The following is a 21,348-nucleotide window of genomic DNA, read 5'->3' as shown; positions in this document are numbered from 1 at the left end:
TGGATGGGACCCTGGGCTTGGAGACAGCTAATGGTAGATAAAAACCATCGGCTCCGTGTTGAAAGCCGCTAGATGCATATCCCTGGCTCAGTTCCCTCACCAGAGGGACCACAATACCCCCTACCTCCCAGAGTTGTTAGGCTCCAATAAGATGCGATCTAGAAAGTGTTCTGCAGTGTGTCGAGAATTGAGATTTTTTTTTAATTCTGTATTTTGATCACAGCTTGATTTCTCAGCCTCTAATTGGGGTCCGCGAGTCTGAATGTTTGCCTCGGCCCTCGTCGAGGTCTGTGTCCATCTGGCTATACATCTGAAGACCGGCCCTCGTTGGTGTGAGAAAACCCGGTCCCGTCCACACATCTGACTTCCATGGTGGTGGCAACAAGAAGGCAGAGCCTCCCGAAAAGGCAGGAAACCGGTCTCATTATTCCCAGAGGAGGCCGAGTCCATGCTCATCCTTAGGACATTCTAGAAAGGGGGAAATGGCCTTCCCAGGCCCCAGAGCAACCCAAAACGTGGAGTCCGAAGAGCCGCCAGGAGGCCGCGACTCATTGGCTCCTCGTCCATTCTGACCCAGGCCGGGGAAGAAGCCCACCAGGGAGTCCATGCAAAACTGCTGGACGGGCTTGGTGGGCACCAACATGGCAGGCCTCAGATTTCGCTCCCTCTGTCCCCTCAGTTCTGTCTCGCATCTCGCGGTTTCTAGGGAAGACGGGGCAGAAGTGCCTTAGCTAAGAATTGGGGTTCCGAGCACTTAGTAGGCGCCACCGGCACCTGCACGGGACGGGGGTGGGGGAGAACTCGGGGAGGAGGGAGGAGAGGCCCCCGGCTTCGGCCAGCCCTAGAGGCTTGTGGGTCACTGGCCCGGGAGCGCCGGAGCCTGCGCACTGGGCCCGGGCTGGGCCCGCGCCTGCGCACAAGCCGATCCCCGCCCCGGCCCGCTGCGGTGCCCGGCCCGCCCCTCTACTGTCCCCCGCGGGCCGCTTTCCCCGCCTGCAGCCGAACCGGTCCGCGACGGGGCGGGGGCCGGAGCCACCGGAGCCGCTCCTCCTCCCGAGTCGCCGCGGAGAGCGGCTGGCGCATGCGCGTAGCCTGACAGCCCCGGCCCCCCAAGCTGACAGGCGCAGGCGCACTCTCACCCGCACGGAGCCATGAGGGTGGCAGGTAGGAGGAGGAGGCCGGCTCCCGGGAAGCCGGACGGGGGGGGGGGGGGGCGGGAAAGGGGGGACTAGGGCGCCGGGACCGCGCCTTGCAGCAAGCTTGCGGCCGAGAGAGGCGGCGGAGGAGAGCCGGGCGGCTGCAGGCAGCGGGGCCGCTCCAGCGGCTGGCCCAGGCTCTGGGGGCCTCGGGCGGGATGGGAGCCCGGGAACCGCAGCCGAACGAGACGCAGAGAGCCGGGGACAGCCCCCGGGATGCTCAGCCAGGGGGCCCTGGGAGGGAAGGGAGACAGATGGGGGAGGGCGCCTCCCCCGGGGGCAGCCTGGCACCCCGACAGTGACCGAGGAAACAAGCGCCCCCGGAGATGAGCCGGGCCTTGTGCAAAGCAGCGGCGGTCTTGCCTTCCCCTGTCCACAGGAGCCTGGATTGGCCGTGCCCAGAGCCCTGGCGCACATAGCCGGAGGCCCGGGGAAGGCCAACCCGTCTGCCTCTGCCTCTCCCTACTGAGGACAGAAGGAAGACGAGGAGGGGAGGGGGACCAAGGCAGCCAAACCCATGGGCCTGCATCTCCCAGAAGGTGGGGGTCTCGTAGCTGGACACACGGGGGGTTCAAAGGGGAAGCTTCCCTGCAGAGCTCATCTGGCCATCCTTAGCGGGCCGCCGAGGCAAGCTTGAAAGGACTATGGTCTGTTCTAGACTGCTTTCAGGGACACCCATAGGAGCAGTGAGAAATCATCCTCCTGACTGTCCTTTCTTCTGCTGTGGCTAGACTCCTGGGAAGTGATCGGTTCCCCTTACAAATAAAGGGACATGGAAACCCAGAGTCCCAAGGGGAGGCAGACAGGCAGACAGCTGGACATACCTGCCGTACATGTGACTCGAGCTTCCTGGGCAGTTGGGACTCCAGACCCAGCCCTTCTGCTGCACATGCCACATATGCTGTTGTCTTCTCTTTCCCTGCCTGCACAGAACTCTCTGAAGAGAGCAGAAGTCTACCCTGGGTTGTCTTTCTCTGATATTTTCTAAGTTATCTCCCGTTTGAGCTGCATCTTCATAGTATGAAAAGGTTTCTCTCCCTAGTCTACCTCCAGAACTTTTTCTGCATCTTCCCTGAATCCTGGTTATTTGGAGGAACCCGGATTGCATGGATGAAAATCATTTTAGGAAGGAGAGAAATGAAGAAAGTCCCCCAATGATTAACTTTTCCAAGGAAGCCTTACCACTGAATTGGACGTTAATGGCCCCTAACTCAGGGGGCCTCAGGGTTTTGCTAAGGATAGAGCTCCCCAAGAACCAGGTCCAATCAAGCTAAAGGCTGAAGCTTTCAAATTTAGGAGGGAAGAATGGGACAAATCCCAAACAAAATTGCAAAATGCTCTCATTTGTTCATAAACATTTGCCATGTGCCTGCCCCCATGCCTCCAGAAACTGACATTTATTCCCTGGGGGAAAGCAATGTTGTATACAGAGAGAGCAGTATGGAAAGGGGTACACTAGGCACTCAGAAAAAACCTGACATGATACCCCTTGGAAGTGGGAAAGAAGCAGAGAGTGCTAGCCTAGGGTGGAGCATGTCAGCAAGTGAAAGAAAACAAAACCAAACGTGCCCAGGGCTGTTTTGTTCAGGTATTCAAAAGTTCCAATTCCCACCCTTAGAGATGAAGGGTCATTCCCTTTTGCTGGCTTTCCTTCCTTAACCTCTAGAAGGTCCCCTCAATCTTAGTGTCCTGCTCCAAAGGTATAGAAGTAGGCTCAAAGATCTTCCTCATCCTGAGAGTTGTTAGAAACCTTGGAGACTTCCTCTTAATATAAGTTGTCCACTTAAAAAGGAGAAAGTGAGCCCCAGATACATTCAGAGAAGAGAAGAAAAGGCTTTAAGTGGGATTATATCAGCTATTATTCAACTATTTGAAGTCTCTATGTCTTTGGGACTTGTCCCCCCCCCCCCCCCCCCCGCCCCGAGATCCAGAACACTGCTGGCAATTTTGAAAAGAGACATATTTAGGGTTAGTGGACTGATTATAGCCTATTTTGCTCTTTTTACCTTATCCATCCAGTTGAAACTTAAAACCATTTCAAATGCCTTAAATGAAGGCAACCTGAAAGGCATCAGAAAGGAATAGTACAAGATGACTGTAGGCCTATGAATCTAGGGAGCACTATAGCACCAGCTTGAGGGTGAGATGTAGATGAGAGGTCCTACACAGGCCATTCTCTGTGTCCAGTCATGTCTCATGTCAAGAGAGTTCCAAACACTGAACACAATCAATTTATTAGTAAAGAACAAATTTATTAATAAAGGTCAGTGGCTTCCTCTGAGTTCAAAGACCTGGAGGAGAGAAGCCCCTTTTCATAACCCTAGAACAAAGAACAAGTTAATAAGTGGGGGGGGGGGAACAATATGATTGATTAAAGGACTTCCAGAATCAGGGACAAGGACAGCATGCTTGGTTGAAAGGCTGGAATGTGGCCTGTGAACAATCCCTCCTCCTCCTCCTCTGAGCTACTTTGGTCGATATTGTCCTGGATCTGGCAGAAATCACTAATGGTAGATAACAGATTTCCTCTACTAAAATCCTCTATTTCCTGGGATACTGGCCTGATAGAGATAAGAGATGTACTGGATTGGAACCAAGATAACAAATTTCCTTGGATTAGAGTGCTTTGTAGGTGGTCCTCAGATAACACTTCCCTTTGAAAGAAAATGTTTTGTGAAAACACTGAACGTGTAATCTCTCAAGAAAGTGATTGACTTCTCTTTTTACTCAGTTTTCCTTTAATTAAAAGTTATCAATAAGAAAAGTGTCATTGAGATGGGAAGATTGAATTTTTTTTTTTTTTTAGTTTTTGCAAGGCAATGGGGTTTAGTGGCTTGCCCAAGGCCACACAGCTAGGTAATTATTAAGTGTCTGAGGCCAGATTTGAACTCAGGTACTCCTGACTCCAAGGCCAGTGCTCTATCCACTGCGCCACCTAGCCACCTCAGAAGATTGAATTTTTGAAGACCTGAGTTTCTTCCCTCTCAGCCAGAGAATAGGACTTAGGTTCTACAGACTAGAATCAGTTCCACAGTGGCATCAAATATAACATACCAAAACAGTATTGGATTTTCTCAGTCTAGCCTGGACCAGTTGCCCCTAGAAGCTAGTGAGCCAGACTAACCCCATGGCCTTTGGGGAAGCATAAACTTCATTGGATTTTAGTAAGGTATTTGATGCGCTGTCCGTCTTGAGAACAAAACTGAGACATCGTCTAGAGCAGAGATGAGGAACTTTTTTCCTGCCAAGGACCACTTGGATATTTCTAACATCAATTGCCGGTTATATTTGGTCAAACATTTGATTCATTCACCCCTCAAAAGCTCCTAGATTTATTGAGTTTTGAGACCTGTCTGGTTGCCTTGGCAATGCTAGACCAACTGACTAACATGCTCCTCTTGAGCATTTTTAATAAATCTTTAGGAAAAGAATGACTTTTAAGTGATATTTGCTTTGCAGCAGATGCCTAGATTGGGAATAAAAGAAATCCCAGAAGCCTGGGAAAAGTGTGCTCGTTAGAGATGATGAAATAGGAAGGGGGTGGGGGAGGGTGGGATTTTTACTGTTAGATCATTTTTATTTCCAAATGTACCTCTTCCTCTCCCTTCTGAAGAGAACCATCCCTTGTAGCAAGGATAAAACAGAGAAGCAATTTGACTGACAGTATGAGTGGTGTTCTCTGCCCTGTAATCCACTGAATCTGTTATGCAGGGAGAGAAGGAGAGAGGGAGTTGCTTCTCATTTCTCTTTGCATCCAAGCTTGATAATTAGACTTCTTTCTCTTTGCCTTATCGGGTGAGTGCCAAATGTGGGCAGTGTGGTGTGACCTAAGGCAGGCCTGGATATGTAGCTTAGGTTGGCAGGGTAAGTGGCAGCCCCCAAAAGCTGTATGTTTTGGGGGCTCTGAGACACATGGCCAGGGGCTGAAAGAAGGGATGGAATAGATAGTCCCTATGTTATGGCTCCATCAGGAGTCCTGTGTTTACTTCTGGTGCACTACTTCCCAAAAAGACCCCAAACCACTGGAGCCGATGCTCCAAAGAAGTAAATTAGGATACCAGAGGGACTGAATCTTAGGCTGTCTGAGTGATCAAATTCGAGATGTTTAACCTGAAGAAAACAAAAGGAGATGGGATCTGTCTTCAAGGTCCTGAGATGCTAAAGAGATGGATCCTAAGGGAAGGTAGGGTGGGGAGACAATTTGTGCCAGAGTTCCACAGTGAAAGGATTTGTCTGGGGAGACAGTGATATCTGTAGCACATTTCCAAGAAGCCCTGGGTGAGGCCTATTCCTGCTCAGATCTGATTCCAGGACCACTATGGCTCTGTCTTCAGGCCCACTGCGCATCGTGGTGCTGATCCTGACCGCTGGCCTCACCTGGATCATGGGCAGCATCCTTCTAGGGACCCATGGCACTGGCTTCTCTCGGCTGCAACAACTCTTCAGCAGTGAGTGTGCCTTTTCCTCTGGGGCCTGCTTAGGTAGCTCCTTTCAGCCCAGTTCCATGTTTTGTCTCTTTCCCCAAATATCCACTTGGACATCTAGCAGTGCACTCTCCAGATTCCAGGTTCTGATTTGTCAAGTGGACTTCTCTAGGCTACTCTCTTAGACCGAGTCAAAGAGAAAGTGTTGCATGGCATTGGGAGAGGGCATTTTGGGGGAGAGATCCCAGGACCTGGGAAAGTGACTGAGCACATCCTTTCGAATGGGACTCCCTCAGCTCAAGTGCTGAGGAGGAGGACGTGAGTCGGTACCTCCTCAGCAGGCAGGAGAAGGGTCTGCTTCTGGTTGGGGTGTAACACTGTTCCCTCTCTCCCCCCCCCCCCCACCCTTGCACAGGTCCTGAGAATGCCGTCACAACAGGTAGGTAGGTAGGTGGCCCCTTCCCTGTATTCCTTGTCCTCTTGTGATGCATGGTGGTGGCAGCACAGACTTCTCTCATGCCCAGAAGTGCCCCCTCTGCCCCAGTGGGCACTTAGGGAAGGGAGGAGAAAACTGCTCTTGCTTTCTTCTCTCAGCACAAGGAGGGCTGGCACCAGGGGCTTTGCCCACATCAGATACACTGGAAAGATCCCCAGGGGCTCTTTGACTTAGACTTTTTGGGGGTACTGGTCTGTGAGAAATCAGAATTCTCTTTTCTCTTGCACCCCTAGGTGGGAATTTTGTCCTTGATTTCTTGGGGGGGGGGGGAAGAACCCAGAAGCATCAAGGGCAGAGCCGAGAGGTATCCTGGAAGCCCACTTTTCACGTCCACCTTTCATCTCTGCTCTGGAATTTGGGGTGGGAGACCGGAATAGACGTGGCCTCCTTGCCTGCCCTTTCCTGCTTGTACCCTGTGACCCCTATTGTCTGTCATCTGGTTCCCTGCTGCCAGGTATTACTTACCTTGAGTGCTAACGCCAACTGTTTCACAGACTGTCCCATCCTATCCTCTCTGTCGCTATCCCTACTCCCCTCCCCGTTTCTCTTCTCCTATCAGTAGCAGAAAGGGCCTTCTCCCTGTGGTCTGTCCAGCCCAGCCCTGAGGCCAGCCGCCCTGCCAGGCATGACAGTGAGTGTGTCTGCGTGAGTTTGCTTGGGCACAGAAAGAACCCTGACCTCTTCCAAGAAAGGCAGTCGGGGTGGGAACAGAGGGGCAGGGGTGGGGGAGGCTCCTTCATCAGGAGTAACAGACCAGCTTCCAAGGGATCAGTCAGTACCCTTCCTCTCAGTGCCCTGTCTAGACCCAGCCCCTCCCCCTTCCTCACAATTTCCTTTTCTACCTTTCTTTCATTTCCCTAGTCTCCTGGCCTGCCTACTGCTGCCCCATTCCAGGTCCTTCCTGTGTTTTGGGGTCTCTCTTTTTGCTCTCTTTTCCCTGACCCTCTGCTTTCCTGCTCCTGGTGCTGCTGGCACTTGCCATGAATCATTGAGGCTGCTGAGGCTGGGGCAGCTGACTAGGCATCTCTGCTCCATGTCCCTGAGCCCTGTAGTTGCTCACACTGTACCTACCACTGTCTCTGCCCAGAGCCCCGGGCCAGGAAGTATAAGTGTGGCCTGCCCCAACCATGTCCCGAACAGCACTTGGCCTTCCGTGTGGTCAGTGGGGCCGCCAATGTTATCGGACCTAAGATCTGCCTCGAGGATAAGATGTGAGAAAATTTGAGGGGCTAGTCAACAGGGGCTGGGAATAGCCGGGAGGAGTGATAGATGGGAGGGAGGATGAAACCCAAAGTTGGGAGAGGGTTCAGAGAGAGGAATAGGTTTTTTCCTCTGTCTCTCCCTCTTCCCTGTCACAGGTGTGACTGTTCTGTTCCCCAGGCTAATGAGCAGTGTAAAGGACAATGTTGGACGTGGGCTGAACATTGCCCTGGTGAATGGTGAGTCCCTAGCCCATTCCATTCTGGACTTGGCGGTCTCTGGGACTACATCCCATACAAGGAACCCAGAAAAGAGAGAAGGGTAAAAGGAACCCCCACCCTATCTCCTGTGGAAGGGAAAGGAGCCTCCAAATAGTGTCTGCGGTGTGACCTTGCTGTTCTTTCACGTGTGTCATTTGGACCATTGTCTCTGCAGTTTTAATTGGGAGGTTTTTTTTCAAAATCTCTGGCTTTTGCACTTTTCCATTATGGTGGCTGGCTTGTTTGACTACTTCTCCACGGAACCCTCGGTTGCCCTTCCAGTGCTCTGGGCAAACAAGTCACTGAGTGTGGAATGGGCTTTATTTAAAATCCAGAACAAATGAGCTCCCACCTTCCCTTAGGTTCTATGTTGTCCACCTTGTTACCAGGCCCTTTGGGGCCTATGGCTCACAAGCCTCTCTCAAAGACCAAATGAGATTGGTAGTACATTTCCTCCCCATCTTCATCGGGAGGCCCTTCCTTTCTTCCCTTTCAGGAATGGCAATACTTGCCTTGTGTTCATACCCTTTCTCCTGGATTCCTTAGAAATGAGGGTGGGGACTGGAGGGCAGACTCTTGACAGGGTGTCAACCAAAAGCTTGGATTGGGGGTAGGGGCTCTGCCTAACAAAGATTTCAATAGTGAGAATCAAGACAGTTTTGTGGTAATGGAAAGGTCATGAGAGATAACTTCATAGAGGAGGTAGCTTTTCAGCCCAGCTTTTAAGAATGAAAAGGGACCTGGCTGGCAGGGGAAAGGGAATTGTCTGGAGCTGGGGTGTCCAACCTTTTAGCTCTTCTGGGCTTCATTGTCCAGCCAAAAACCCATCACAGGGCCACATACTCATTCACTAATACAACACAACCCACACCACCCAGGAGCGACTTGAACACTCCTCGAGGGTCTCAGCCACCTGAACCCACCTGGTCTAAGTTCTGGGCCAGGATCCAGGGGAAGGTTTTTAAATCTTCTCCAAAGCCTGTCCCCAGATCATGCTGAATCACCATCTTAGACACACTACATTCGGCCCATGTCAGCTTCACTGTATTGGATATGGTTTGTCAAGAGAGCTCTGACTGCTGCTTATGATAGTCCTAGGGGTTCCTTCTTCATGCTCCCCATGTTTCTCACAAGTATTTGCTGCCAAAGACTCCTAAGAGAGGTCTAAACTCCGAGCTCCATCTTCTGAAGATTCATTAGTTCTGTCTTCTGAGCAACTGGGTGCCCTTTGGCCCCTCGGGGGTGTTGTAGGCCCTAACCCTGTCACCTTCCCATTGCAGGAGTCAATGGAGAACTCCTTGAAGCCAGATCCTTTGATATGTGGGCTGGAGGTGAGTGAGACCTCCCTTCCCTTAAGAGCTCCAGATGGGTTGGAGAGAAGATCACCCCTCATTTTTTGTCTTTCCTTTTGCAATCATTTGTCACAATGACCAGGTCTCGCAAATATATTCTGCTGATGCCCCTTTGGGTTTTTATATCACAGTTGTTTCTAGAAAGGTCCCCTCTTCCCCTCTTTGCAGTGGAATCCTCCCTGGTTTTGTGACACAGAAAAACAATTAAGCAAAGATACCCAGTAACTGTTACCTGCTCTAATTGCTCCCACCTGCCAAGAGAAGAGATATGGGTGTCACTGTATTCTCGGGAAGCATTGAGTTTTTCAGTTGCTCAGAGCTCAGTTTCCCGAGGCCTTTGCTCCATTCCTCTGGGAACTGGACATTCTTTAGCCTCTGCCAGTGCACACAGACCTCCAAACAATCATTTATTGCTGCCAAAGGTACATTTAGGTACCACGATATGGTCAGCCATCAACCTGGCAGTGAGTACTAATCCTAAAAGTGCTGCTGTGAAAGTAATGTTTATGTATGGTGCCCATGCAGAACAGTGGGATGGGAGGGCAAAGGGGGGTGAACAATCCCATGTCTTGGGTGGAGGGTTCCCCAAGGGAACTTCTGGAGAGTGGGAGCACCAAGACCTGGCCTCGAGTAGCTTTTGTCACGCCAACTCTCCGAACGGCACTTCACCTCTCCCGTAGGAGGCTCCACTGAGTGGTTTCCAGTGTCCCCAAGGGAGAACTCAGATGGTATCTTGTGAGTGTATCTCTCCTCTCCTCTCCCCCAGATGTTAATGATTTACTGAAGTTCATCCGGCCGCTCCACGAAGGGACACTGGTGTTTGTGGCTTCCTATGATGACCCAGCCACCAAGTAAGAAGCTTTTGAGCTGAGCTCTTGCCTCTACCTCTCCATTCCCCATTTGACCTTCTTGTAGCCATCTCCACTCCCCAAGCCCCAGATTTTTTTACTTTTCTGTTACAGGATGAATGATGAAACGAGGAAAATCTTCAGTGAACTTGGCAGCACTAATGCTAAGGAACTGGCCTTCCGGGACAGCTGGGTGTTTGTCGGTGCCAAAGGAGTTCAGGACAAGAGTCCCTTTGAGCAGGTCTGTAGGGTCATTCCCCCCACCCTGCCCGGAATGACTCTAGCTGGCTCCCCCTTTAGGCCGGGGGCCTATTCCACTGGAGCTAGAGTCTGGATTTCCCCCTCCTTCTCCACTCCTAAGCTCCCCTAGAAAGGAGGCCAAAATGAAGCCTATTTTCCAGAGGGGAAGATAAGTTGCCCTGGGCCCTTTGCTAATTAGGGATGCCCATCCAAGGGTTCCTTCTCCATCATTCCCTTTCCTCGTGACTGCTCCACAGCATGTGAAGAACAGCAAGAACACCAACAAGTATGAGGGCTGGCCGGAGGCCCTGGAGCTCGAAGGCTGCATCCCTCAACGGACAGTGGGCACCCAATGAGCCGTTGTGCTGCCTCTCTCTCCCCTCTCCCTCCATCCTTACCTCACAGCAGGCATGGCCTGGTGAGTTGCCCAAGTGGGCCTCGTGTTTGGGCCCTCCCTGGAGAAAGGCATCTCAAGGTGGGGAATGAGGCCCACCTGGTGCCTGCTCCCCAATGCAAGAGCAGAATTTTCAGGCCCCTTCCCCCAGTGCCTTACTCCTTCCAGGAATCCTCTCTTGCACTTTTTTCCAGATCACTCCAGCTCTCTTGGAAATTGAATGTAACAGGTGGTGGGATAGTTAGGTCCCAGTAGGAGGGGACTCAGTCACTCAATCACATTCCCCCCTCGCACCCCATTCACATATATACCCTGGTCTAGCCAAGTTGGGCTCGTAGTGTAGCCAAGGCTCTCCCCCTTCTTGCCCTTCTCTTCTCCCCAACGCATCCTCTTCAGGCCTTTGGCTTGTGCAGTCTTCTTGCCCACTCTTACCCTGGTTCCCAGAGGCCATTGGCCCCTCATAGGCAGGAATTTTCTATCTGGTCTAGCAGGGTCCAGGAGGAATGGCATGACTTTGGGGTGGACACAAGAGCTCTGCCCCACCCCCACATTCCCTAGTCCCATCACTTTTTCTTCAAATTCAGGATATATGCACTCCTTCATAGTTAATTTAGAATTACCTTTAATAAACTGAATTTCTAATTGATGCCTGGGGCTGCTTCATATTGCTAGCTAGGTAAGCAGATAGCTAGAGTGGGGCACCAGGGAAGGGGAAACAGGGGCACCCATCTTTAAGAAATTCCCCTCTGAAGGGCATTTCTTTGACTTTACTAGGCAAGAAAGAGTCCCAGTCCCCTAGGTTCCCCAAGAGTCCTTTATCATTGAGGTATCAGAGATGAGGATAATCCTCAGGAAGCCACCCTCCATCTTAGTCTGGCTTTACAACCGGCTGAGGTGTCCAGGGATTGCTCTTTGTGGCTCCCAACTCTCAGGATTCTCTTTTGAATGCTTAGAGGCCTTCTCCACACTTCTTTGAGCAGGATTCTCTTGTGCTCTCAAAATCCAAAGGGCCCAGCCCTCTGGTTTTCCCTGCAATTCACAAGCCTTCAGAGGTGATCTGTAAATGACATGCCATTTTCCTCAAGCATATCATATAGACGGTCAACCAAGTACACAGGTCACAAATAGATTTAGACGAATCTATATATGCTAGCTGGCTCCACTACATCTCAGGTAGCCTGAATCTACCATCCTAGACATCTTAGGTAACATAGTACCATCTGGTCATAGGAGTGGTGACCTTGCCTATCCCTCAAGTTAACAGCCTGGTCAATGGTAGAATGTTCAGAGTATTTCTGTGATACCTGCTCTCACTTCTGCTCCCTAGGTGAGCAGATATCCCCCATCCTTTCTACCTACACACCTAAGAATGAGGCCACGAAGACCCAATTAGATGGTACCAGCTTCGGCTCCTATGGGATCAGGATCTCTCACTGGCCTGTATTCTTGGGCTCTTCATAGCCAAGTATGTTGTCAGAAAAGGTTCTGTTTTACCTGCTCTTCTCCAGGCAGAGCTCAGGGACCACCCCCACCCCCAGTCCTTAAGGAGGGGAAAAGTGACCCTTTAGTCAAAAAGCTTCAAATGCCCATGGTGTGCCAGACACTAAAGACTGAGAAATGAGATAGTCCCTACCCCTACCCCAAAGGAAATGTATTCTCCCTGGAGGATGCAGCCCATTTACAAGGACAAGTAAGCAAATACAAAGTGGGGAGGAGGGAGGAAATCTGGAAAGACCTCTTGGAAGAGCTAACAATCGAACTGATGAATTTAGAAGAGAATTCTACCAAACATTTAAAGAACAATTCTAATACTATATAAACTATTTGAAAAAAGTAAAGAATGAATCCTACTTCTATGACAAATATGGTTTTGAAATCTAAACCAGGCAGAGCAAAAACAAAACTCTAGGCCAGTTTCCCTAATAAATGTTGATACAAATATGAATCACTGTCAAGGAGATTATAAGTACATATCACGAAGATCATATACCAGATCAGACTTAAACTCAGGATGTGGAACTGGTTCGATATGGAAGCATGAATAGATGGGGGGAAAGCCAATTGATGAGAATATAATACCCATTCCTATCAGAGCATTAGAAAGCATAAGAAGAATTGAAATCTTAAGATGACAACTAGTATTTAAAAAGGCACTTTCTCTAGAGCATAAACTGGAAACCTCAATAACATCAGGGGTGAAGCAAGGGTATCTATCCTCACCACCAATATTTTGTTAGAAATGCTAGCTATGGGGCAGCTAGGTGGTGCAAGTAGATAGAGCACTGACCCTAGAGTTGGGAGGACCCAAGTTCAAATCCAACCTCAGACACTTCGTAAATACCTAGCTGTGTGACCTTGGGCAAGCCACTTAACCCCACTGCCCCAAATACAATAAAAAAAAACAATCATAAAAAAAGAAAAATTAAAACCACATTGGCAAAGCTGCAAGATATAAAATAAACCAATATAAATTGTCAACATTTTTCTCTGTATTACCATCAAAACCTAGCAGGAACATAGAAGTTTCATTTAAAATAACTGCAGAGGAGTGGGTAGCTAGGTGACACAGTGGATGGAGTGCCGGTCCTGGAGTCAGGAATACCTGAGTTCAAATCCAGCCTCAGACGTTTAATAATTACCTAGCTGTGTGGCCTTGGGCAAGCCACTTAACCCCATTTGCCTTCCCAAAAAAGCCTACCTAAAAATAAAATAACTGCAGACACTATAAAATACTTTGGAGTATAACTGCCAAGACAAACCCAGGATTATATAAACATAATTACAAAACACTTCTGATAAAGTCAGATATGAATGGAGAAATCTTGCTCATGGGTAGGCTGAACTGATATCTGACATGATTAATTTACTTCTTCAGTGCCATACCAATCAAACTACCAAAGAATTCTTTTCGTGGAGCTAGGAAAAACAATAATAAAATGCAACTGGCAAAGCAGTCATCAAGGGAATGATTTCAAACCACATTAATCAAGAAAACAATTTTAGTCTTGGCTAGGAAATGAAGAGTCGGTCAGTGGGATAGATTAGGTATATGCTATATAGGAGTAAATGACCACAGTAATCTAGTGTTTGGTAAAGCCAAAGATCCTAGCTTTTTGCAACAATAATTCACTATTTGACAAAAACTGCTGAGAAAACTGGAAAGTAGTTCTGTAAAAACTAGTCATAGACCAACATCTCATACTGTATACCAAGAAAAGGTCAAAATGAATAAATGATTTACACATAAAAGGTGATATCATAATAAGGGGGACCTGTTAAAAATGTACCTGTCTGATTTATGGATAATGGAAGAATTTATGACCAAACAAGAGATAGTAAGGATTACAGGAAGTAAATAATTTTGACTTCATGAAATTATATAAACTTTTGCTCAAACAAAACGAATGCAGCCAAAATTAGAAGGAAAACAGGAAAGTGGGGCCAAATTTGTTTTACAGTAAACATCTCTGAGAAAGGCTTCATTTCTCAGATAGGAAATAAGTCAAATTTGCAAAAAGAAAGGACCATTCCTCAATTGATATATTGGTCAAATGATATGAACAGGCAGTTTTCAGAAGAAAAAAATCACAGCTGTTTAGTCATATAAAACTGCTCTAAATCGCTGTTGAATAGAGAAATACAAATGAAAAATTCTGAGATACCACCTCATGCCTATCAGATTGGTTAACCTGACAGAAGGAAAAGGACAAATCCTGGAGGGGATGTGCAAAAACAAGACTAATGTACTGGTGGTGAAATTGGGAACTGATTTAACCATTCTGGAGAATAATTTGGAACTATGTCCTAAGGCAATCGAACAGTGCATACCCTTTGACCCAGCTATAACACCACTAGAGCTGTATCACAAAGAGATCAAGGAAAAGGGGAAAGGACCTATTTGCACAAAAATATATTTTTGTTGTTTTTCCAGTCATGTCCAAACTCCACTTACAAGTTTTCTTTGCAAAGATACTGGAGTGACATTTCCTTCTCCAGTTCATTTTCAGAAACTGAGGCAAACGGGGTTAAGTAATATGCTAAAGGTAAAACAGCTCGTAAGAGTCAGAAAGGAGTCTGACTCAGGCCTAGCACTCTATCCCCTCTATCCATTGATGTCAAAAACTGAAAATCAAGGGGATTCTCATCAATTGGGGAATGACTGAACAAGCTGTAGTGGTATTGTGATGGAATAATATGAGGCTATAAAAGACATAAAGCAGGATAGTCTCCCAAAAACTTGTGAAGATTTTTATATAAATCGATGCAAATTGGACAGAAACAGGGAAACAATGTATACAGTTAGCAGCAACATTATAATGATACTCCACTGTAAAAGACTTTAAAATATTTTATTTATTTTGAGTTTTACAATTTTCCCCCCAATCTTCCCCCCCCCAACAGAAAGCAATTTATCAGTCTTTACTTTGTTTCCATGTTGTACAATGATCCAAATTGAATGTGATGAGAGAGAAATGATATCCTTAAGGAAGAAACAAAAGGTATAAGAGATAGCAAGATCTGACAATATCTTTTTTTCCCCCTAAATTAAAGGGAATAGTCCTTGAACTTTGTTCAAACCCCACAGCTCTTTATCTGGATACAGATGGTATTCTCCACTGCAGACAGCCCAAAATTGTCCCTGATTGTTGCACTGATGGAATGAGCAAGTCCTTCAAGGTTGAACATCACCCCCATGTTGCTGTTAGGGTGGACAGTGTTTTCCTGGTTCTGCTCCTCTCACTCAGCATCAGTTCATGCAAATCCCTCCAGGCTTCCCTGAATTCCCATCCCTCCTGGTTTCTAATAGAACAATAGTGTTCCATGACATACATAGACCACAGTTTGCTAAGCCATTCCCCAATGGAAGGACATTGACTTGATTTCCAATTCTTTGCCACCACGAACAGGGCTGCTATGAATATTTTTGTACAAGTGATGTTTTTACCCCTTTTCATCATCTCTTCGGTGTATAGACCCAGTAGTTGTATTGCTGGATCAAAGGGTATGCACATTTTCGTTGCCCTTTGGACATAGTTCCAAATTTCTCTCCAGAAAGTTTGGATGGGTTCACAGCTCCACCAACAATGTATTAGTGTCCCAGATTTCCCACATCCCTTCCAACACTGATCATTGTCCTTTCTGGTCATATTGGCTAATCTGAGAGATGTGAGGTGGTACGTCAGAGATGCTTTATATTTGCTCAGTTATTTAGATCTCATTCTATTTGTGTAAAGTAATTTATGTTTATTTTAAATAAAGTTTATGCATCTGAGAATTGCCATTCCATATCTTTCTCATCTCTTACTGCTGTATCTTACTAGTATTAGGCAAGTTTTTAAAATTTAATTATTATTTCACTGTAAATATAAGATCTAATAATGACTCTGAACATGGTTAAGCAGTACATTAAAAAATATTTAAAAAGAAAATTTGTAAAATGGATTTAGAAAGACTTTGAAAATAAAAAGGATTAAAAAAATGGAAGCTGGGAAAAGTTTGGGATTTCTAAACCATAAGAAAGGTATGTTTAACATAAGCATGTTAGAAAGTAAATAAAAGGAAATTTTAAAACATTTTACATGACAACTGTAAATCCAAATTGAAGTTATATATGCCTCCTGGAATTATGGAATCCAGATTTGAACTGAATTAAGTTGTGCTCAGATGTGATCATTGAGATAAAATTAAAATCCTAACAGCACACTGCTACTTAGGCAAACTCTCTAGCAACCAATTGTCTGAAACATAATGAACTCCAGAAACAGTGAATGCTTGGGAAAAGTGTGACCCAGAAGGCTAAGACTGAGGCTCTGTATGTAGAGAAATCCAAGTGCAATTTTAGTTGATCCTCGTCTCAGTCTCACTAAAACAAATGGTCTAAAAATAGGAAGCCTCCTCTTATTCTTTTGGGCTTTTGCAAGATAACTGGGAAATTGATAGGGAATTGTAGATATCATCTGCTCTTAAGATTTCAAGTTCTAGGCCAAGCTAGAGTATGAAAAGCATGGAATGGTTTAACTTCAAATGGGAGACAGTTCAGCTGAAAGTCTTAGGGAGAACAGGATGAATTGAAGTAAAAGAATCTGACCCTCGTTAATGAATAGATAGCTAAATGTTAGCATCTTTAACCTGCTGTTTTCCCAGAGGAAAGAGTTGGGAGAGTCAACTAAGAATCTAGGAGTTGCAGGGGAGATCCCAGAGGAAGAGGCAATTCTCATTTAGGGGCTAGTCTGGGAATGAGGCAGGAACCATGATAAAGAAAAGCATCTTCCACTTTGCAGGGACAGGTGAGTAAGAAGGAATTGTCCCAAGTTTATGGCAGGAATTTTTTTTGCAGGTTTGTATTTCTATATCTCAAGGCCTCTCTTAGGCTTAAGCTCCAATACCAAATTATAGTTTATTCCACCAGAGCTACCTAATATTAGGTATTTTGGCACTGAGAAATTTATATGCTATACAAAGAAAGGTGGTTGAGGTGATTATCTAAGGAGAAAACAGAAGCACAGTTTTAGGTCACATGGCTATAAGGTTGGCCATTGCTCTGTGAATGTTCATTTTTTTATTATCTCTTCAATTAGATAACTATCAGAACTGATCTCTGTAAGATCTTCTGTAAATTGAAAATACATAGAACTAACTTAAGGAGTTTTTAAAGTTTGAAAAATGCATAATTTTGGTTTTGAAATAATATTAAGAAATATTGGTAAATAGAACAGCTAGAATTATTAGTAAAAGAATATATCCTCAAATAAACTAAACATTTGGGAATTTAAAATTGGGGTGTTCATCACAACACTGTATCTGACCCTAAAGTAATGACCCTTATTGGGTTTTCTCTGACCAGTCCTAAAGAAATTTTAAACAACCTAATATTCTTGGAGTAGCCAGAGACCCACTGGTGCAGTTCTATGGTACCATAGCCCACTGCATGCTCTTAGAAGTTCTTGTAGTGATGGAAAACGGGAGGATAAGAGACCTGGAACTTTGGGAAAGGAAAATCCCCTTAGGTTTAAAAAGAAAAAAAAATGCAAAATTGAACTTTAATTTCATTTATGCTTTTTGTTATCCTTTTCATTAAATGTAACTACTTCATAATTATCCAACATTTTTGAGACAAATTCTGTAAGAAAATCTGAATGGGCATTTAACAATATTTAAGCCACTTGATTTGGGTCATTTTAATTCATTGCTAATGAAAAGGTTAACCATGTGATGTCACCCTCTAAAGCCAATATTTGAAAGGGATTTGACTTAAGGGTATTTGTCCACATGAAAAATTGTGAATTTGTTCGTTGGAGTTACTGGGGAATATAATAGAGGAAAATTGGGACAGGGAAATTTTGTTTTATAATTAAATTGTTCACTTTGACCATGTTTCTTCCATTGCTCAAGGCAACATCCACCCCTATCCCCATCTCATTTTTCAGTTTCTTGAGATGAGATCAATCACCTTTTAAGTTCCTTAATTCCCTCATCTCTGAACTGAATTCTTGGGAGTCACCTTGAGAATTTTACAGAGGGGAGAAAATAGAAAATCTAACCCTGTTGCAAGAGTATCAGTGTTGGGGGCAGCTAGGTGGCATAGCGGATAAAGCACCGGTCCTGGAGTCAGGAGTACCTGGGTTCAAATCTGACCTCACACACTTAATAATTACCTAGCTGTGTGGCCTCGGGCAAGCCACTTAACCCCATTTGCCTTGCAAAAAAAAAAGTATCAGTGTTATAAAATTCTGGCAAACTCCTTGCACAGGATGGGGAGAAATTGGGTCATTTAAACCGTCAAACTTGTTCCATCTAAGGATGTATTTAGATAAGTTAAGATGGAAGATAGCGAATTTGTCAGTGCTATTCAAATAAGCCCTCTATGCAGACAAAGAAAAATTATATTTGAATAAATCTTAAGACCTTGGTAAAACTTTGGCATTTGTGATCAGAGTAATTTAGATATGATCTCCCTTCTTAAACCAATAAATCCTTCCTTTTGTAAACCCCTTTCCTGCAATGAAGATACTTAGAAGTTTTGTGATAATTGGGATGTATTGCATGTGAAGAACTTTGTGGGATTTATTTTATTACTTATTATAATACTTAAAATTATTTTATACTAACTTAGATTTGATAAATTCTACTTTTAAAATTTTATTTTTGCTTTAAGGTGGGGTAAGAAAGATACCTCTGGGGGCGGCTAGGTGGCACAGTAGATAGAGCACCGGCCCTGGAATCAGGAGTACCTGGGTTCAAATCTGGCCTCAGACACTTAATAATTACCTAGCTGTGTGGCCTCGGGCAAGCCACTTAACCCCATTTGCCTTGCAAAATCCTTAAAAAAAAGATACCTCTGTCATTTTACAGGTTCACAACAGATGTATGGTTTAAGGTTTGGGGTGATTGTCCTTGTAACACCAGGAATATTTGTTTCTCTTAAGAAAGACAAACACTGTCAGAAGAGAGTTTTGTAACAATATTTACATAGTAGGGCCTACTAAACTTTTCGATCTGTAACTTAATTCATTGCAATCAAGTGATGGTATTGCAGATAGCCCTCATAACAATAGATCTATTTTCAAGTGGAAGTTTGCCATATGAGACTGAATCAATTTGGCATTATGTTAATATTAAAGGCATTTTTTGCCATTCCAAGTAAGAGTTACATTAAGGTTTTAAAATGACCCTATGTACAAGTTTAAATTCCTGAAGAATCTCGTTTCCTTTTTTTTTTAGGTTTTTTTTTTTTTGTAAGACAAATGGGGTTAAGTGGCTTGCCCGAGGCCACACAGCTAGGTAATTATTAAGTGTCTGAGGTCAGATTTGAACCCAGGTACTCCTGACTCCAGGGCCAGTGCTCTATCCACTGCGCCACCTAGCTGCCCCAAGAATCTCATTTTCTTTCTGAGATTGATGTGAGTATATTTGAGTAAAAGTAAATAAACTTGTAAACCAGACATGTAAAATCCATTAAGATAAATTGTTAAGAACCCTTTTTGTGGTTTTGCATTGTTTTAAGAAAAAAAGATTTCAACCTGGAAACTTGAAGTTTAGTGAAGGCTGATAATTCGTCATCTTATCTGGAATCTGCTCTATTAAATCTCCTTTTATGCTCTAGTTTTCTAAAGGGGCCCTAGCTAGGTCCCAGATCAATCCAAATGGAAGAAAAGTTAACCTCAGCTTCCCCAGGTTTGCATCAGAACTTTCTTGCTCACTACAATTCCACCTAGTGTTGTAAGAATGAGGGTTTTAACTCATGCTTCCCAGGTCCACCAATATCCTGGACCACAAAAATGTTCTAGGCTCACATCCTATTATGAACTGGTATTGAAGTCACTTCTGCACACTTCTCCCATTCCTTGTTTGATTAGATTTCTTGTACACTCCATTTATGTGAGATCATTTTTCCCCATTCATTTTCTCCCTTCTTCCCCCTTAAATATATTCATCTTATCCTTTTTTTTAGTCTTCTTTTATGATCATCAAAATGCAACAGAACCATTCCTAGTCTTCTTTATAATTAGAATCCCTCTATGACCTCTAATGATTATAGAATTTTGAGGGGCTTGATGATGATGATGATCTTTGTCCTTTGTTCTCGAAGACGACCATGACATCAGGGAGATAATGCCGTGACAAACACATGAATTGGATTTGAGTGAGGGGAGCTATGTTAAGTCCTCAGCCTCACTTTCTCCTCCAGAGCCACCAAAGTCCAGTGGCCAAATAGGAATCAGGAGGACTGGAGATGGTCCTGGATGTGAGGCAATCAGGGTGAAGTGACTTGCCCAGGGTCACACAGCTAGCAAGTGACAAGTGTCTGAGGTCAGAGTAGAACTCCCATTCTTCTGACTACAAGGCCAGTGCTCTACCTACTGCATCACATTGCTTTCTCCTAGTAGAATATAAATGGTTAGTCTTAGTTTTAATCCCATAACATTGATTCTTCTTCTTCACCTTTTTATGCTTCTCTTAACTCTAATATTTGTAGTATTCATTTTCTACTCAGCTGTGGTCTTTTGATCAGTAATACTTGGAAGCTCTGTTTCATTAAAAATCCATTTCCCCCCTGTGGGTTATGCTCAGTTTTGCTGGATACATTATTTTTTATTGTAAGCCCAGATCCTTTGTCTCCAGAAATATTATGTTCCCAATTCTACATTCTTTTAGATTGACTGATTGTGGCTTCTTTGTATTTGCTGTCTCTTTTTAGCTGCTTACAGTATTTTTTCCTTGACCTGGAAGCTCTGGGTTTTGATTATAAGATTCTTGGGAGTTTTCATTTTGGGGGGTTTTCAGGGGGTAACCTATGGGTTTGTGTGGGATAGAAATCCACTTAAAAAATATAGAGACTCCTATGAACAAAAAAAAAAAAAAAAGTTTATTTTGGCTTTTCTTGAGAAAAGGGCACACTCCAAGTCTCCCAAAGGTAGTGAAGATCAAGGAGCTGCCCCGAATTGGCCTAACGCGATCCTCTCCTCCTCCCTATCGTCCCTCTCTGTCCATTCATTACTTAAGTCTTCAGAGTTACATTCTTTTTTTTAGGTTTTTGCAAGGCAAACGGGGTTAAGTGGCTTGCCCAAGGCCACACAGCTAGGTAATTATTAAGTGTCTGAGACCTGATTTGAACCCAGGTACTCCTGACTCCAAAGCCGGTGCTTTATCCATTACTCTACCTAGCCACCCCTAGAGTTACATTCTACTTGGGAAAATCTACCCCAGCAACAAAGAATGAAAGGTTTTCATAAAATATGATCTCACCATCCAGATGGGTGAGAATGGCCTTCAGGATTGTAACTGTCTTATAGAAGTAACAGTCTACTTATCATCGAACAAGGGTAGTCTTATGAGCTTCATTGGAATGCAAACGTTTTTCTCATGGGAACAATCTACTGTTCTCCCAGGAAAGATAGTTTTATCATCAAATGGGTGACTAACTAAAACTGCAAGGTC

The 21,348-nt window shown here is 45.1% G+C and overlaps 1 protein-coding gene across 4 annotated transcripts; it reads left to right on the top strand.

The window, feature by feature from the left end:
- The first annotated feature begins 978 nt into the window (after positions 1 to 978).
- On the top strand, positions 979 to 19,086 carry FAM3A (FAM3 metabolism regulating signaling molecule A). 4 transcript variants are annotated; one of them, XM_074199561.1, is made up of 10 exons: positions 979 to 1,164; positions 5,531 to 5,644; positions 6,036 to 6,059; positions 6,676 to 6,747; positions 7,204 to 7,327; positions 7,497 to 7,555; positions 8,857 to 8,907; positions 9,695 to 9,779; positions 9,891 to 10,017; positions 10,274 to 19,086. In XM_074199561.1, exons 1-10 carry the CDS (start codon positions 1,152 to 1,154, stop codon positions 10,370 to 10,372), a joined length of 768 nt encoding a protein of 255 aa, XP_074055662.1. In that variant the 5' UTR covers positions 979 to 1,151; the 3' UTR covers positions 10,373 to 19,086. The 4 variants fall into 4 exon arrangements, with proteins under 4 accessions (XP_074055662.1, XP_074055664.1, XP_074055661.1 ...); XM_074199563.1 differs by lacking the exon at positions 6,676 to 6,747 and having other exon boundaries at positions 984 to 1,164; positions 10,274 to 19,085; XM_074199560.1 differs by lacking the exon at positions 979 to 1,164 and having other exon boundaries at positions 4,774 to 5,644.
- Positions 19,087 to 21,348: the final 2,262 nt, after the last annotated feature.

Source organism: Macrotis lagotis, chromosome X (genome assembly GCF_037893015.1).
Source record: "Macrotis lagotis isolate mMagLag1 chromosome X, bilby.v1.9.chrom.fasta, whole genome shotgun sequence".
NCBI lineage: Eukaryota > Metazoa > Chordata > Mammalia > Peramelemorphia > Peramelidae > Macrotis > Macrotis lagotis.
This window is presented reverse-complemented; position numbering and strand designations above follow the sequence as displayed.

Excerpts from the sequence above, each read along its gene's own strand:
- FAM3A (XM_074199560.1), top strand. The coding sequence starts at position 5,515 with ATGGCTCTGTCTTCAGGCCCACTGCGCATCGTGGTGCTGATCCTGACC. Across the intron at positions 5,645-6,035 it reads GCTGCAACAACTCTTCAGCA|GTCCTGAGAATGCCGTCACA; the intron begins GTGAGTGTGCCT and ends ACCCTTGCACAG. Across the intron at positions 6,060-6,675 it reads TGAGAATGCCGTCACAACAG|TAGCAGAAAGGGCCTTCTCC; the intron begins GTAGGTAGGTAG and ends TTCTCCTATCAG.